The 17,335-nt window shown below is 65.5% G+C and overlaps 3 protein-coding genes across 3 annotated transcripts; all 3 read right to left on the reverse strand.

Moving 5' to 3' along the window:
• Positions 1-215: 215 nt before the first annotated feature.
• Positions 216-4,441, reverse strand: CS (citrate synthase; the record flags this gene model as incomplete). The annotated part of the gene is made up of 11 exons (XM_079547774.1): positions 216-933; positions 1,014-1,223; positions 1,291-1,392; positions 1,498-1,627; positions 1,780-1,979; positions 2,052-2,240; positions 2,323-2,454; positions 2,541-2,606; positions 2,683-2,790; positions 2,892-2,942; positions 4,388-4,441. The coding sequence occupies 11 exons, from the start codon at positions 4,439-4,441 to the stop codon at positions 763-765; spliced, it is 1,413 nt and encodes a 470-aa protein (XP_079403900.1). The 3' UTR covers positions 216-762.
• An 800-nt stretch (positions 4,442-5,241) lies between these two features.
• Positions 5,242-7,032, reverse strand: CNPY2 (canopy FGF signaling regulator 2; the record flags this gene model as incomplete). Its single annotated transcript, XM_079547782.1, has 5 exons — positions 5,242-5,558; positions 6,222-6,318; positions 6,393-6,590; positions 6,694-6,809; positions 6,915-7,032. The coding sequence occupies 5 exons, from the start codon at positions 7,030-7,032 to the stop codon at positions 5,515-5,517; spliced, it is 573 nt and encodes a 190-aa protein (XP_079403908.1). The 3' UTR covers positions 5,242-5,514.
• A 683-nt stretch (positions 7,033-7,715) lies between these two features.
• Positions 7,716-16,860, reverse strand: PAN2 (poly(A) specific ribonuclease subunit PAN2; the record flags this gene model as incomplete). Its single annotated transcript, XM_079547770.1, has 25 exons — positions 7,716-7,750; positions 7,819-8,016; positions 8,128-8,221; positions 8,339-8,518; positions 8,698-8,841; positions 8,933-9,090; positions 9,167-9,257; positions 9,383-9,442; positions 10,045-10,182; positions 10,449-10,590; positions 11,040-11,116; positions 11,595-11,693; positions 12,142-12,248; positions 12,574-12,716; positions 12,997-13,196; positions 13,350-13,478; positions 13,550-13,669; positions 13,795-13,914; positions 14,269-14,365; positions 14,612-14,954; positions 15,118-15,385; positions 15,497-15,574; positions 15,649-15,769; positions 15,959-16,128; positions 16,579-16,860. 25 exons carry the CDS (start codon positions 16,858-16,860, stop codon positions 7,716-7,718), a joined length of 3,594 nt encoding a protein of 1,197 aa, XP_079403896.1.
• Between the last annotated feature and the right edge of the window lie 475 nt (positions 16,861-17,335).

Raw genomic sequence — 17,335 nt, forward strand, 5'->3', positions numbered from 1 at the left:
AATAAAGAGCATTTCCAAGGGTGAGCCCGGCCTCCCGCTCCTCACTGGGCAGCCATGGGGCAGGGAGGGGGGCAAGGGGAGCTGGAGGGGGGGGGGGTTTGCACCCCAAGACCACCAGGCTCCAGCTGGGCGCCTACAGGGGCAGCCCCAGGTCTGGGTCCGGCACCCAGAGTGTGGGGGGGGGGGGGGGGGGCGGCAGCAGCTTGGGCTTTGTTAATAAAAACATTTATTTTGCATTTTATCGTTGTTTGTACAGAACTGCCCAAAGCCTGCGCCGGGCCGGGGCTGGGCCAACGGGGAGCGGGGGGCCCAGCTCTGGCTCCGGGGGCATCAGACGTGGGGGTCACACAAACACTGGGGAGGAGTGTATCGAGGCCTTTCGAGGTGGGGGGGCTGAAACATTCATTCTTCACCAGCTGCCCCATGGGCTGGACCCCCCCGGGGGGGGGGCGCGGACTGGAGTCTGGGACCGAACCCCTCTCAGGGCGGGGGGAAGTGGTTGCAAAGGGAGGCCCGAATCCGGCCCCCCCCCCCCCCGGCAGCAGGGAGCTGGGGCTCAGTGTGCGTGGTGCTGCTGGGCCGGGGGCGCAGGAGCCACGAAAGGAGGGGGCCGGGCCCCGTGCCATGGGGAGGAGGGGGCGCAGGGCAGGAGGGGCCCCCAGGGCCGCCCCCCCACAGCCGGAGTGGGGTTCAGTGCCGAGTCCGTCCCGGGCCCGGAGGCGTCGGGGGGAGCAGCGAGCGCAGCCCTGACCCCGTCCCTTTTTACCCGGATTTGTAGCCCACGAGCTGCATCAGCCCCGCAGTGCTCATGGATTTGGGGCGTTCCAGGGGGAATCCCAGCGCCCGGCTCCAGATGAGCTGCGAGAGGACGCCCAGAGCGCGGGACACCCCGAAGAGCACGGTGTAATATTTCATCTCCTTCATGCCGTAGTGCTGCGGGGAAAGTGGCGTCAGGGCAGCGCGGGGGGCGGCCGGGACCCCCCAGCAAAGGCACGTGGGGCAGCGGGGCTCACCTGCAGCAGCACCCCGCTGTGTGCGTCCACGTTGGGCCACGGGTTCTTGGCCTTGCCCTGCTCCAGCAGCACGTTGGGGACGATCTTGTAGAGCTGAGCCACCAGCTTGAACAGGGGGTCCTTGGGGAGGTGCTTGAGGGCAAACTCTCTCTGGCACGTGTAGCGTGGGTCCGTCTTCCGCAGCACGGCGTGGCCGTAGCCCGGCACCACCTGGGAGAGTGGTCAGCACCCAACTGCCCCCGGCCCCCCCCTGGCCCCCTCCCAGCCCAGCGCTCACCCGGCCCGAATTGAGCGTGTTCCAGATGAAATCCCGCAGCTTCTCATCCGACACGTCCTGGCCCAGCTCCTTCTGCAGGTCTGTGAGCCACAGCAGCACCTCCTGCAGGCACGGCGGGGTCAGAATGGCAGCGAGCGGACAGACAGATGGATAGGGATAGACGGAGGCACACAGATGGACAGACAGACAGGCCGGACGGACACCCACCTGGTTGGCGAGGCCGTGCAGGGGCCCGGCCAGCCCGTTCATAGCAGCAGCGAAGGCGAGGTAGGGGTCAGACAGCGCGCTGCCCACCAGGTGACTGGTGTGGGCACTGACGTTGCCCCCTTCGTGGTCACTGCGGGACCGAGGAGCGGCGTCAGGTCCCCACACCCCACACAGGGCCCCCGCAGCCCCACACCCGTCCCGGCGCTCCCATTGCCCCACACCGCGCGCTGCCCGGGCGCATCCCACACCCCGAGGCAGAGCTGGGGCGGAGCAGCCCCACACCTGTGGATGGTGAGGTAGAGGCGCATCAGCTCGATGAACTGTGGGTCGGTGTAACCCAGCATGTTGGTGAAGTTGTGCGACCAGTCCAGGTTGGGGTCGATGGCGCCGATGCTGCTGCCCTCACGGTAGAGGTTGCGGTAAATCTTGGCGGCGACGCAGGGCAGTTTGGCAATGAGATCCATGGCGTCCTCATAGACAAACTACAGACGGGGTGAGAGGGAGTGAGGGGGGTCCAGGTCCTGCCCGCCCCCCGCCTCCCGCCCCCCCCGTACCTCCCAGTACTTCACACGGTTGATGCCCTCAGCGTAAGCGCGTGCGAATTTGCTCTCGCTGTTGAGGGCGGTGATGGCGGCGCTGAGCTGGGACATGGGGTGCAGGTTGGTGGGGAAGTTGTCCAGCATGGTCACCACGTGGGAAGGCAGCGCCGCTCGCTTGGCCCATTCACGGGACACCCAGCTGACCTGCAGGGAGGGGGCGCTGAGCGCAGGGCTGACAACCCCCCCCCCCCCCCCTCCTCCCAGCCCGGGGGTCCTGGTGCTTTACCTGCTCTGGGGTGGGCACCTCACCCGTCACCAGCAGCCAGAAGAGCCCCTCAGGCAGTGGCTCCTCGCCCCCCGCCGCTTTGGGCAGCAGCTTCTGGCACTCGGGGATGCTGAACCCACGGAAGCGGATCCCCTGGAAGGGAAAACCCAGCAGGAGGGGGCGTCAGCACGGCTGCCCTGTGGGTGTCTGAGTGGGGCAGGGGTGGGGGGCAGCCCCACCTCATCGGGGTCCAGCACTGAGGTCTCGTAGATCAGCCCCTTCATGCCCCGCATCCCACCATACACCTGTGGGGAGATGGAAGCACAGGGCTCAGTTATGGGCTGGCACAAACCGGTGCCCCCCCCCGGTGCCCCCGCTCACCATATCCACCGTGATCTGCCCGATGGCCGTGCTGCCGTGCTGCTGGCGGAAGCTTTTGATCTTCGCCTGCTCCTTGGGGATCATGGAGGCCAGGACGTCCTTCAGGTTCTGAGGGGGGGGAGGGGGAAGGAAGGAGAACCGTGAGCCCTGCGGTGCTGGGGGGGCGCTTGGGGGGGTATCAGGGGGTGAAGCTGTGGGTTGGTGCTTACTGTGGCAGCAGTGGCAGCGTGGCGGGCAGCAAAGAGGACACATGGAGCATTCTGCAAGAGAGCAGAGATGGGGGGTACATGGGGGGTGTTACATGGGAGGCGGGGGGTCCCACTCTGCAGTGGGAAGGGTCCCGCGGTGCCCCCCTCCCTCCCACACAGCCGCTGCACCCACGCGCGGTTCGGACCCAGCGCAGGTTCCGCCCCCTCCCCCCCCCCTTTCCGCACCCCACGGCGGAAGCACGAGGGGCCGCCGCTGCCGGCCGTTGCGATCCGCGGGTTTCCGGCCCCGGGGAGCGCCGCGCTCTGATCCCCGGCCCGGAGGGATCCCCGACTCTGCCCCCCCTCCCCTGCACACACCGACACCGCGCACAGTCCTGCAGCGCTGGGTCCGGGCCAGACCCCCCGGCACATTGCCACCCCCCTCAACCCCCCCGCGCGCAACAACCGTGACGCTCTTTTTCCACTGCGCCCGGGGGGAACTCAGAGCCACCCCGATTCCCGCACCCACCCCGCACCCCAGACCCCAACCCGGCACCGGGGGGCTGGCAGCCCCGCCCATTCGCACCGCAGGTTTCAGCGACGCCGCGAACAATAGCGCGGAGCGGAGCCCAAGGTCAGCTCCCCCCCCCTCCCCCCCCACCGCAACGCGACACCGCACCGTGTGGAACCCCTCGGGCCCTGCACCAGGAATCTGCGGGGCCGCCCCCGCACGGCAGCGCCACGCAGCGCCCCCCCAGCCCCCGCGCAGCTCCCCGCGCAGCCCCGTGTGCTGCACCCCGAACGGCCCCGCGGGGACCCCCCCGCCCGGCCCCGCCCGCCCGCAGCTGTCACGGCTCCGTCGCCCGCTCAAGGTCACGCGTGAGAGCGGCGCTGCGGGGACGGCGCGGGGCGGTGGCTGCGGGCTCCGGGGGGGGGCGTGGGGACCCCGCATCGCCCCCCGTGGATCGCGGCGGATCCCGCAGCGCCGAACCGTGCGGGACCCGCGCGCGGCGTTTCGCCGCTGCGGCAACGGGAATGCGGGGACGGGGCTGAAGGGGAAGAGGATGAAGGCCGCGCCCGGCTTAGCGCGGGGTCAGCGCGGGCTGCGGGTGCGGTGCGGGCGCTGATTCATTAATTAATTTATTGAAGGCGTACGTTGCACGGCGCGGGGCGCCGAAACAACGACCGTTCCAGCCCGCACCGCCGCGGCCGTTACGAAACGCAACGCGGGAGCGGAGCTCCGCAAAGCGCCGCCGCTGCGGGGGCGCACCGGGCGCGGCCCCCCCCTGGTTTTACCCTGCACCGGGCGCTCCCCCCGCCCCGCCCCGCCGCTCCCCGCGCCGTGCCGGTCCCCGCACACCACGTGCTGACACCGCCGGTGCCGCTGCGGCCCCGCACCCCCCGCAGCCCCTTTAAGGCGCCCCCCCCCCGCGTCGCCTCTTTAAGAACGCAGCCCCCCCTCCCCCCCCAACCACGGCGTCGCCCCTTTAAGGCACGGCGGGGCCGGGCGCGCTCACCTTGGGCCCGCGGAGGCGCGCGGCCGCGCGGGTGCCGGCAGCGAGGAGCGTCATGGCGGCGCGGGGCGGAGCGGACGGAGCGGGCGCGGGGCCGGGACCGGGACCGAAGTAAACGGCGGCGGCGGCGGCGGCGGCGCCCGGGGGTCCTCGGCGCGGCGGGCGGGGCGAGGCGAGGCGCCGCGTACGTTATTAGCATAGCCCCGCCCCTGCCCGCCCCCCTCGGGGCTGAGCCGCTCGCTATTGGCCGTGCTCTCCCCTGATGGGGCGGGATTATGCAAATGAGGCGTCGGGGGGCCGGGCTATAGGTGGCCGCCGCGTTCGCCTGATCTGGGCGTGGGGTGCGGTGATGCGAGCCCCGCCCCGTGACGTCACCGAAGCATCGTGACATCACGGATCGCTGCGTGACGTCATCCCTCCACATCGCCCCCTCTCCCTCTCCCGACTCGTGCCCTCCTTATTGCTCGGCTGTGGCTCAGTGCTGCTCTGTGACGTCAGCTCGCGGCGCTCACCCCACGACACCACACTGCACTGCGGCAACTTCAGAGGACTCGGCGGGGGGTGGGGGGGGGCACGGCGCCCAATAACCCCGGGCCATTGACCTGGTGACCCCACGGTGGCACCACGCGACAAGTGGGTGGCACACCCGCAGCACCAAGGGGACAGGGGCTGCCTGAAGGAGCGGGCGTCACGGGGGCACTGGGGCAGTGACAGCACGGAGCTACGTAAGGAAGAGCAGCCTGCGGTCAAAGGGCACAGTGCCATCGTCGCTCCTGTGCGTGTGTGCCCTCCCTGCCCCGGCCCCCCATCGACCCCCAGTGAGGTGCACAGCAGCGACACCAGCCCACATCGGGCCCCATTTATTGCCTCCTGCATTGGGCCCCGGGTGCCCAACAGACCCACAGCAGCACCGCTGTCCCTACAGCAGCCCCAGGCAGCAGCAGAGAACCTGGAGCCACACATCAGCCACCAGAATGCCCCCAACCAAAGGACGCGTCCCTGCCCACACGGCAGCGGATGGACGGCGAATAAATAGGACGGGAGAATCCCCCCCCACAGCGGGGAGGGGGCCGAGGCTGTGGGGCAGCATGGTGCTGTCGTGGGGTCGGCGCAGCCCGGGGCCGTCGGCGTCACAGCTCATCATGTGGGAGGTGCAGCGCGTGGTCGCACAGATCTGTGGGGACAAAGCATTGCTCAGAGCCACACGCAGCCCCCCCAGGACCCCCATCCGCCCCACAGCCGATCCCCCAGGCATAGGGGAGCAGCAGCAGACCTGCCCTGGTGTCAGGGTGCAGATAATGAGCCTGGAGCACGCTCATTAATAAAGGAAGCACAAAGGTCGTGGTGTGCCCTGACCCTGGTGTTTGTGAACCAGAAATAGCACCGCGAGGCCAGGAGTGGGCATGAGGCCATTGGCTGCGGGGGGAGCACGGGGCCGGGGCGGCCAATGGGGACAGCAGGACGGCTGCCCTGGGTCGCCCCAAGCACAGCACCCAAAAAAAGCTGCAGGGCTGGGAGTACAGAGAGCGGGAGCACAGCGTGGGCTGGGACGGTGCAGGACAGCACGGCTACGGCTGCTCGCTGGGCTCCCATCCTGCGGCTCCCGGCCCCCTGCTGGGGCTGCTCCACACCTCCAGGAGCAACATCTTTAAGAAACGCCTCCCAGAGAGCCAAAAACAACAGGAGGAGAGCAGGCAGCCGCGGGGACACACCTGGAGGGGGCAGTCCCGAGCCACCCTCAGGGAGAGCTCACAGGGGTGGCTCTGCGCCCCTTGAAGTGCCCCCCGTCCTTGCGGCTGATGGCAGACGGCCCCCCCCGTCCCCCTCCCCGTCTCACCCGTCCGCTTGCTGCAGAGCCGGTCCTTGACGTTGTCAGCCTCGTGGGACAGGAACTCAATGAGTTCATCCTCGTACTCCTCAGCGATGCTCTCACACTGCAACAGAACCACGTGTGGGTCAGCAACAGAACCCAGGGAGCCCCCAGTCCCGCAGCCGCCCCTGCGCGCACCGCAAACTTGAGGCTGGAGGCCACGTCGCCGTCGATTTTGACCCCGGAGAGGTCCAGCTTGGTCCCGTCGTGGGAGATGACGCGCACGTAGCTCTTGCGGTGCGTGGACGGATCCACCTTCTCACCGTACTCCTTCATCTTCTCACAGATCCGCTCCAGCAGCTCCGTCAGGTGAGCCTCGGAGCGGGCGTACGGCACCTGCGGGGCCGGGGCGGTCAGGGCTGAGGGGGCAGCGCTGGGGGGGCCGGGATACGGCCCCGCTCGTAACCCCGACGCCACGGCACCCCGGCTCGAGGCTCACCTCCACCACCGACTGGCTGCCGTCGGGGTTGATGCGGAACGAACCCATCTGGATGGTTTTCCGGGGATCGACCTGGGCGATCTCCCACTCCAGCTCGTCCACCAGCGCCCGGCACGCTGCGGGACGGGAGCGTCAGCGGCCTCGGAGCCCGACATCCCAGCCGCCGCGCCGCGCTCGTAGCGGCTCCCCGCCCGCACCCAACCCGTCCCGTCCCGTCCCACCTCCGCAGTGCAGGTCCTGACTCCGCCGGCCGCTCACCGCGGGCAGAAGCGCGGCCACAGCGGCGGCCACACACAGCGCGGCCGGGATGGAGAAGCGGCCCCTCCTCATCGTCCTCATCCTCCGCCCCGGCCGCGCGCGGCCCGCTCCCCGCCCGCCCCTCACCCGCCGGGCCCCGGTCGAGCCCCCGGCCGCCACCGCCGCCCCCCGGTCCCGCCGTCCCCCGGGGCCGCCCGCCGCGGTGCCTGTCCCGCCGCTCTCCTCCCGGCCGCCCTACGGCGGAGAACGGCCCCTCCGGGAGGGCGGCGATGGAGGCTGCCGGGGCGGCGGCGGTTGCCGTGGGGTCGAGGCCGCTCCTCGGAGCTCGGCCGGGCCGCCCCGCGCGCAGGCAGCGCCTCGGCCACCCCCCGGCGGAGAAAGGCCCCGAGCCGGCAGGACCCGGCCCGCGTGGCGGTCGGCCCCAGGGGGCGGGGCCTGTGACGACTCCGCCCCTTTTCTGCCCGTAGCCACGCCCACCTCGTTTACATGTCCCCGCCCCTTCGGTGTAGCCCCGCCCCCTCGCGCTCCGGTCCCATCCCGGTCCCGCGGCAAAAGAAGGGCGGCGCGAGGCGAGCTCCGAGGCGGCTTTATGGCTGCGCCCGAACCGGCGGGCGGAGAACACGGGCCGTGCCGCCGAACTGCCGGCACGAGCGGCCCCTCCCGGTACCGGCGGGGAGTGCGGGGCCGCGTGCTCGGAGGCAGCGCTGAGCCCTGGGCAGCCCCGGCCCCGCTGCTGGTTCCAGTGCCAACGCTCTTCGTCCCCATCACAGCGCCAGCACGGGCGGAAACACGGCCCCATCTGCGGAGATGAAGTGGAGTCAGGGCGGGCAGGGGGGGGGGGCAGGGGGTCGGGGTCCCGGCGCTTACGCTTGGGGCTGCTCTGGCTGTCGGGCTCGGGCACCTTCCAGTCCAGCTTGCGGCCCTTCTCATAGAGGGCCTTCAGCACCTTGCGGAAGTCGTCCGGCTCGCTGCCCCCCTGGCTCAGCTCCAGGTATTTGCGGTACAGCTGCAGAGCCGTGCGCGCGTCCTCGATGCTGTCGTGGGTCTCACCTTGGATCTTCAGGTCTGCAGGGGAAGCCCGGCTCAGTGCGGGGCTCCCCACGTGGTCCCAGGGGGAGAGAAGCCCGGGGGAGCCGTGCCCAGCAGCCCCCCGGAGCGCAGGACGCAGCCACTGACCCAGGAAGTACCAGGCGAGGAAGCGCAGGGAAATCATTCTCTTCCTTGGGATGTGGAACAGGTACACGGTGTCGATCACCTGGTCCTTGGGCACCTGGAAGGCAGAGGCTGCTGCTGCTGGCGCCCAGTTCCACGTGCAGGGGTTGCTATGGGCCCCCCCCTGCCCCCCAGGACATCGCGGGGCTCCAGGGATGGGGCTCAGTGCTCTCACCATGAGGTTGATGACACGGAAATCCTTCTGCAGCCCATGGCCCACAAACTTGACACCCACGTCGATGAGGAAGCGCAGCTTCAGGTAGGTGGATTTGAGAGTGGTGAGGTGCTTCGAGGAGATCTTGGCATCCAAGTCTCCAGGCTTGATCCCCGAGTACTGCGTCAGGTAATCCACCACCTGCGCTGACAGAGCACAGGGTGCCGGGCTGGGGCAGGCAGGGGCACCCACAGGATCTGTACCCCCTCTGCTCCTCCCGGTGTCCCAGGGCGGGTGCTGCCATTGTCCCAGGTAATGCCTCCAGGGAGCAGCAGGAGAGGCGGTGCCGCCCCTGCACAAAGCCACCGGGGGCAGCGTACCTGCTCTTGGGTGGAGATGTAGTCATCAATGAAGGGGACGCCCTCGTTAGGACCCTGACCCCGCACGCACGTGATCCTGGCCACCGACATCTGGCTGGGCTTGATGGTAGATTTGGTCCCATCACTGCGCAGCTCAGCCTCCTCCTGCAACAGACCAGAGGCAGCTCAGGGACAGAGAGCTCCTGCAGCCCCGCGTCACCTGGCCCAGTCACAGCCCTGTCCCCCGCTGCCCGACCTCATTCAGCGTGACAAACTCGGCATCCAGCCCCACCAGGTCGCCCGCCTGTGGCATCTCACTCAGCATGAGGGGGATGAAGGTGGCGTGGCACTTGCGCTGCTTGCGAGCCAGAGAGGCCTCTGCCAGCAGCACGCTGGCTTCAATTGGGTTCTTGACTGCAGGAGAAGGGAAGGGGGATCAGCTGGGAGCACACAGCTTGCCCCCCACAGCCAGCTCCGCTCAGACACTCACTGACGAGGTTGTACTTGGAGTTGAGGTTCCTCCGGGCGTAGTACAGGATAGCCGGCACCTTCCAGCTCATGTCAAACTGCACCGCCTCGCACTGCAGGGAGGAGGGACAGGGACGTGGCAGAGAGCCCCCGCCTGCAGCAGCAATCCCCAAACCCCGCGGCTCAGCACCAGGGGAGGAGCGGCTGGGCTCCCTCGCCAGCAGCCAGGGGCGCTTGCCTTATCCACAGGCTCAATGAGGAAGTCGTTGAAGAGATACCACTGCTGGTGTGTGACTCCCTGTGGAGAGAGGCACAGGCGCTGCATTAGAGCCCCCCAGGCAAACGCAGTGACTCCTCTACCAGCTACTGGAGTGGGGTGTGACCAAGTGGGAACTCCCTTCCTTCCTGGGACACTGTGGGGAAATCCCTGCTGGCCTGGGTGGTGACAAGTGCACAGAAGCTCTGGGGCTGGACGGGCACTCCACCGAGATGCAACAAAAACAGGCAGGGATGCGGTCTTGACACACTCTGGGAACTCCTGGTTTGAGCATCTCCACCAAACAAGAGCGCTGCCCAGACCAGCCCCGCTTCCTCTGGAAGGGAGATGAAGTCACAGCCCCTACCTGGAACCACAAGCACGGGCTGGCAATGCGCCCGCGACCCAGGAGGAACCAGCCCCAAAAGAGCAGGAAGAGTGCCTCTTCAGCCCTTTCCTCCCCACAGGGTGCCTGAGCAGCACCCACCTGCTGAAGGCTGCCTGGCGCATCCACTAAGTCCCACTCAGACTTCAGTAAGAGAGCAAGAGCGCTGGGAACGGTTCCATTAGACAGCCCAGCTCCTGAACCTCTGAGCACCGACTCCTGGGGAGGCAGGAGCGCCCCAGGCCCGAGGGCACCTCACCTCCTTCCTTTGGTGGTAGGTCTCTCCCACTTTGATGTGACCCACCAGGCTGCCCCCCGTGCGGGAATCCAGGATGTGGACAACTGTGGCCATGAGATCGTAGACGTAAACCGACTCGGGGTCATCGGACGGACTCAGCTGGGGGAGGAACAGCAGAGGAAAACGTCTGAGTCTCACCTGCCTTCTGGCGCTTCCCAGGTCTCCATCCCAAACCCCAGAGCTCAGACACGCAGTTGTCCAGGCTGGCCACATCTGAGGCACAGGGCTCAACTCGAGGCACCTCCCAGACGGCCCCTTTCCCTCTCGCCCCATCCCTCGACAGGAAGCGGCCCTACAGTCGCTCTGTTCCCGCCATCCCACACCACACAACCACGCCGTCCCACAGGGCTGTCGTCAGCCTTTACCTCATCGCTTTCGCTCCAGTTGCACACGTCCAGCTCCTTATTCTTGGTCAGCCTCATCTTGATGGCGTGCGGGATCCAAATGTTCTTCAGTTCCTCCACTGAGGGATACGAGTGCCCCACCTCGGGGTTTCCCAGTTCCTTCCTGCAAGGAGAATCGCAGAAGGCAGAGCTGGAGGCACTCATGAGATGCAGCCTTGGTCAGATTCCCTGCAGCAGGACCCGGGCCACCAACCCACCCATTCCTTTATAAACCTTCCTGTGCATCTGCCTAGATCAGAGCCCCGGGGAGGCCGAGGTCGACCAAAAAGGGCTGATACGTGGCCCTGAGCCTTTTGTCAGCCTGGAAAGGGATGGACAATGGAGAGTGAGGGCTCGAAAGTGGGTCACAAGGGGACACGAACAACCCTTGTGGATTACGAGGGTGTCTGAGCGCCTGCACGGGGTCAGTCTCAGCAGCAGAGAGACTGCTCCAGTTTAGGGTCCACAAGAAGCAAGGCAGGTAGGTTGTGGAATGATTACTGAATGAGAAATGGCCCTGAATTCTGGAGCAATCCAGAAGGCATCGCTGCCACCCCAGGAACAGTCACCTACCAATCCCCAAGAGAGATCTCTTTGCCTTTGGTGATCTCAAAGCCTCCTCTCCTCATCAGGGCTCTCTGAAAGGCATACTGACAACGAAACACAGGGAAGCGTCAGCACGGAGCGACAGGCAGGGCTCAGGAACACGTGGGTGACAACCAGGCCAGCAGCAAGGAAAAGACAGAGACTGTAAAGTCAGTGACAGGGAAAAAGACAGCAAGGGAAACCCAGCCGTCCACCAGCTCTGCTGCGTGTGTACTTGGGGAAGCAGGCACTGCCTCGTTGCTCCTAGGTCCTAGGGGTTGGGGGAATGAAAGCGTGACTCTACTGAAGTCCTGTCAGCTTTGTCATGGCAGCAGATCTCGTCTTTTCCAACTCCAAATGCACAGCTCATGCTGCGTGCATGACCAAACACCAAGTCCTCTGCAGACAAAGTATGGTGATGCTTGGGTGGAGAGCAAGAGACTGTTAGGAACAGCAAGATCACAGCGAAAACGCTTCCGAAGAATGGAAACCCCGTGTGCCAGGGAGGACAAGCCTGCTTCTGCCCCAAAGTGTCTCCCCCACCTCAGCCTGCGTCTTCCAGAAATCTGCTTCCTTGGAGCTGTTCACCTCACAGTTAATGACCAGGACATCTGGCAGGCAGCGGATATTCCTAGTCTGGACCTGTGGAAAGAGCAGGAGATGGGAGGAGGGCGACGCCAAAAGCCGCAGGAAAGGCTGGCAGCCGGATGCAGCTCGCGCCATCCTTTCCCCTCTTCCAGTCTTTGCCCCCACGCTGCCTGATGGGCACGGGGCGTACTGTAAGGGAAACTGGGGCAGGAAGCAGACTCCCACAGCCCCAGAGCCTGCATCAGAACAGGCGTGCTTGGCTCCTGGGGGCTTCCCCCGCCCCAGGGGCTTCAGATGGACCTGCATGACTTGCATTCCAGCACTACGCACCCCACCAGGCCATGGATACCCTGCCCCACACCGGCTCACAGATCAGGTGAGGAACCAAACCCCCTGCATCCACTCAGGTTCCCTGCCGACCCATGGAGAAGCTGCCCCTGCTCAGCCTGAAGCACTCACGCCTCGCTCCCAGCCCCAGCCTGCATCTCCCCCTCTGGCTCACCGTGGGCTGGTACTTCTCACAGTTCTCACACCAAGCCTGCGTGTTCTGCTCCAAGCAGATGCTTCTCTTTAGAATCTGGGCAAACTCGTAGTCTTTGACTGGTTTTTCTGAAGGGAGAAAGGACAACGTCACCTTCCAACACACACATCTTTACTGACTGAGATCAGCCAGACCTCTGGGGTTTCCCTCATAACCACCAGGGAGAAGGTCAACCCCCAGATCTGCCTTCCCGCATCCCAGAGCTCGACTGCTGGGCCTGCAGCCCAGGACAGACGGCTGCAGGAGTTCCTCAGGTGTCTGTTACCTCACAAAAAAACCAACCAGAGAACCCACGGCTCATCCGCACAGATCACAAACCCTCCCGCTCAGCTGCCCTGCCCAAGGGAAAGGCAGCGGGGTGAAACCTGCAAGCCCTGCCGCCCCGCCTGTTACCAGCGCTCTCGGGGTAGGAGAGAGTGAAGAGCAGCGTGGAGGACACGCGGACGGTTTCCTTCCCACAGCGGCACATGCTGCAGTTCTCCACCTCACAGCTGAACAGCTGCCCGATAACCGAGTCCCCCGAGGACCCAAAGGTGCTGGAAAGGGGAGAAAAAGGAGCACCTGGGTTAGCAGGAGCCCAAAAACGCCTGCTGAGCAGGGATGGGCAGTACAGCAGCCCACGCTCTGGGGACCCACGTATCTCTGCACGCAGGAGCGGGCCCAGAGTCGACAGAGGTTCAAATCCCACTGCAGGGATGGCTGCAGACACACACGTTCCCATGCAGAACCCCTGCCTGCGGGACAGATGGGGCCTCTGGGAGCCAGACCCTCTCCTGACCCACTTCTCTGCGTCCTTCCCTCAGGTTGGGGAGTTACCTGCTGCCCGCCCCCCGATACGCCTGTGGTCCCTCCTGCTCCTGGGTCTCCTGGTGCAGCTGGGTAAGGATGAAACGGTTCCAGCTCTGAATCAGCCGCCCCAGGTTCACTTTCCCTGTGGCTTCGTCTGAGTCAGCCAGGATCAGCCCCAGAGCTGAAGCCTCCGGGATGGTACGGAAAGCCCGCAAGAAGTTGCTTCCCTGGGGATGGAGCAAGAGTGGTAAGTCAGCCATCAAATGACAGGAGTTTCCATCTGTCTGATGCCACCTCCTCAGGACGCACCACCACCCTGCTGCTCCGTGATCTCTTGCCTACATTGCTCTTGCCTCACATCGTCTGGGCTTGCCACTGACCTGGCAGGGGTCTCCTCGGGACAGATCCAGCATGTGGAAGAGCAGACCCAGCTCACAGCCCAGGCAGAACTCCTTCTGGCACAGGTGGTTCTGGACCAGGCAGCGGACAGGCTCCAAGAAATACAGCACCTAGCAGAGACAGAGGCATCAGGAGCGGCCCTGTGGCTGCGACGGCCCCGGCGGGGCTGGGCACCTCCCACCTGGATCATGCAGTTGCAGTAGGCGTTGGGGATGTGGGGCTCCAGGCCTGCAAACAGAGTCTTGTTATAATGCTTGAAATCAAAATCTTCCAGCCCCAGTTTGGAGTATTTGATTGTGACCTGGGGAGAGACGCAGCGTGTCAAACAGACGCGCTCCCACGCCACAGGGCATCCACAAAACGTCCAGGTCTCCCCACGGAGACGTAAGCTGGTGCTTGAGCCCACGAGGGTCCTTCAAAGGTTACCTTCCTGTACTTCTTGGCCACCATGTAGAGGTGAGGCTCCTCCTCCCGTCCAATCGGGGACTCGGGAACTTGGCTGAAGCTGTCAAACTCATTGTCTGCCTCTTTTAACCGATAGGGGATCTGGGAGGGAGAGGAGAAGGGAAGAGCAGCTGAATCCTGAGGTGAAGCACCGCGAACCGAAACAAGCAGCTCCCGGGCTTTCCTGCCTCCCCAAATGAGCAAATGAATAAACCAGAAAGGAGCGGGGCCCTCCCTTAACCTGCACGAGTCCTCCACACCTTCCTTCTTACGAGGGACTTATCACTGTGGGGAAACTACAGCGGTGCTGCGGGCAGGGGTGAAACGCAGCAGTGCTTTCCCGAGGGCAGGGACACGCCACGTCCACAAACCTGCAGAGCAAACAGCTCAGAGCTCCCCTGCCACAGAGCGAGGTGCCAGCAGCCCCGGGCGCAGCGGCCTGCTGAGAGCTCGTACCTGGTTGCGGAGTTTGGTCCTGGGGTTTGGGGCGTAGCCGATGAACCCCACTTTCTTCATGGTGCGCAGAATCTCGGGATCCACTGGAGGAGCTCGCCTACAAAACACACCGTGACTCAGAGGCCGTCCTGCCTGGCGGCGCCGCTTAACGCAGTGCTGGATGTGCCCAAACACCACCAGTGGGCCACAGGGGCTCCTCTCATTCAACCATTCCCCCCAGAAACTCAGCATTCCTTTTCAGCCACGATAAAATGCCGGCCCAGCACAACGCCGGCCGCCCCCAGCCCTGAGCAGGGGGGGATTTTGTCCACACCGGTTTCACCGGGGCAGCCTTGCCGATTACCGGGGCGCCGGGGCAGAGTTGGCAGCAGGCCAGTCTGACAGCAGGCTCTCGCTGGTCAGCGGCACGGGGATGAGCGAGAGCGGCACGAGGTCCTGGTTCCAGTCCAGGTGCGGCAGCGTGTCGACGATGCAGGGCAGAGCAAAGTCAGTCTCCCGGGAGTAGGTGTTGAAGGTGACCTCCGGGGAATCGGCCCAGAGGTGCACGCAGCCCTCAGAGTCACCAAACGCCAGGGCCTGCTTGCTGGCCGAGACGTCGAAGGTCATGATGAGAGGCCCCACGGTGTTCACGTGGAAGATGTCGGCCGGGTTGGCCAGGCCGGTGGGCTCGCAGAACTGGCATTGACCTGCAGGAGGGAAGCGTGGGGCGAGGCGGCGTCAGGGAGCAGGAGAGCAGAGCAGCACGCCACCCCCCCAGCACGGCCCTCGCCGGCTGGGCGCAGAGCGAGCGCCCCACAGCCCCGTCCCACCGCGACTCAAGGCCCGCCCAGGGCAAAGCGGCTTCCCCACCTGTCTGGGAGATGATGGCCAGGCGGGAGGTGTAGGTGGGGATGAAGCGCAGGAAGAAGGGGTCGATGTGGACCTGCAGGGGGGTGGTGGCTCTCATCATGCGCAGGTCGTACACCTTCAGGAAGCGGTCGCAGGCCAGGCCGTTCATCCGGCTGGAGAAGCCGCAGGTCACCAGCAGGTTCCCGTGGACGTCAAAGTCAGATAAGCTGCCCGAGTAGGCATCAAACTCGTGTTCCACCACAAACGTGCGCAGATCCCTCAAGGAGACCTGGGAGGTAAGGCGGGGGTACGAAGGGGAGCCCTGTGAGCTCTGGGAAACCGATCCCAGGGCACCCTGGGGAAGCCGGGCGTCAGGAGGCCGATGGCGCGGCGGCGGCACCTTGCCCGAGGTGTGTCCGCAGAAGAAGAAGCGGTTGGACTGCCTCATGATGGTGATGCCAGGCACCTCCACGGTGTACTGGGAAGCACAGAGCAGCAGGTGAGCAGCAGGCAAAGCGCGGGAGGCGGCGCGGGGCCGGGCACCGGCGGTACCTTCTGCGTCTCCTGCACGGTGTTGAGGTCGATCTCGATCACGTGGTTCTGCAGCCCGCCGACCAGCAGAGTGCTGCTGTCCGTCAGCAGGAGGCTGTGCATGTCCTCGGCCTCATCCATGCTGCGGAGGAGAAAGCACAGCCTCTGCACTCCCACTGAGCTCCGGGACACAGCAGGGAAGGCATCTGCCATCCTGCCCTCGTTCTCCTCCCAGGCTGAGCTTTTACACTGCAGGAAGGGAGCAAAGAACTCCTCCACAAACGCACTGTGGCCGTTCCCTCGTTCTCAGCTGCCAGGGCAAAGCACTCACAGGTAGTCAAATATGATGAGGCCTCCTCGTGACATGCACTTCAGGTTGGTTTTGGTCAGGAAAAGGACCCCGCTCTCCAGGCTCTGGATCTGCCGGATGTCGTCGCTGCTGTTCACTTGGAAGGAGGAGTAACGCTCCAGCGTTGGGCCAAAGAACGAGGTGGCGTGGCCCTAAAAGCAGCAGGACAGGATCATCAAGACCCTGGGGACAACACAGGCAAGCACTGCTCTACTCCGTACCAATCGGGTCGAGGCAGGCTGCCCTGCTGCCGCTTAGAGAAGGGATTCCTGCCCCTCTGTCTCAACAGAACCACGAGAGGTTGTTCAGAGTTTCCTTTTTTTGGCAGATGTGAGTAAAGAACCAAAAGCTCCCCCAGCCCAAGAGGTCAGGGCTGCAGCACCTGGCGGCTCTTTGGCAGACAAATAAGGCCGAGCATTTCCCATGCTCCGGGACACGTCACCCACTTCCAGCTCTCTGCATCTACATGGCTCAATTCCCAGTTACAAGCCGGAATTTCCAGCTCAGGCCCCTCTCCACGCCAGCGCTCCATTCACCACCAGTCTGCCTCCAGCAGGTTGGAGCACACACGTCTGGGGCTGCAGCCGCCTCGGGCCACCTACCCCATGATTCCCAACCCACAGCATTTCTTCATGGAGGTCGAAATGGGAGACGGAGACGGGCACGCCCACTTCGGAGACGGCGGTGTGCAGCTCGCTATACATGCCCTCCACGATGTGCACAGACTCAGGCACAGCAATGCCCTCTAAGGGCACCCCCTCGGGGTCCAGCTCCACGTTCTGCAGCAGGCTGGGGTTGAGGTGGGGGTCCAGGACGGGATCCAGCGCCGGGTGCAGCGTGGGAGCATACTCAGCAAGGGAGGGGTCGAGACCTTCAAAATTCATGGTGAAAACCAACGTCTCCCTTCGGAACAGAAAAGGAACTAAGTTGGTCAGTCAGAAACACCAAGGGCCGCGATTCTTAGAAACACCGCGCGGGGCCGCTGACTGTAGGGCCGACGGAAAGGCGCTGGAATCTCCGCCGAGCAGAAGGCGCGCCTCTCCGGGCCGCGCTCACGGGCGGCGCCGCGGCAGCACCGTAAAGTCCCTCCCAGGGACGCGCTCAGCGCCGCGCCACGGCCGCGAGGACGGAGCCCGCTGCCCCGCGCCCGTAGGAAGGCGGACCCCCGCCCCTCTCCCGGGGCCCCACAGCCACGGGCGCGGCCTCCCTGCACCTCCACCCCCAGGGCCGCCCCGGGCGGGAGGGCCCCGCTCCAACCCCGCACCTGCCCCTTATCTCTGCGGCCGGCGCGGGGCGGGCGGGCGGTATCGGCTCCCGCAGACCCGCGGCCGTTGGCTGCGAGGCGCACCCGGTTAGGCC

This window comes from Tetrao urogallus (genome assembly GCF_951394365.1).
Source record: "Tetrao urogallus genome assembly, chromosome: 31".
NCBI classification, from domain to species: Eukaryota; Metazoa; Chordata; class Aves; order Galliformes; family Phasianidae; genus Tetrao; species Tetrao urogallus.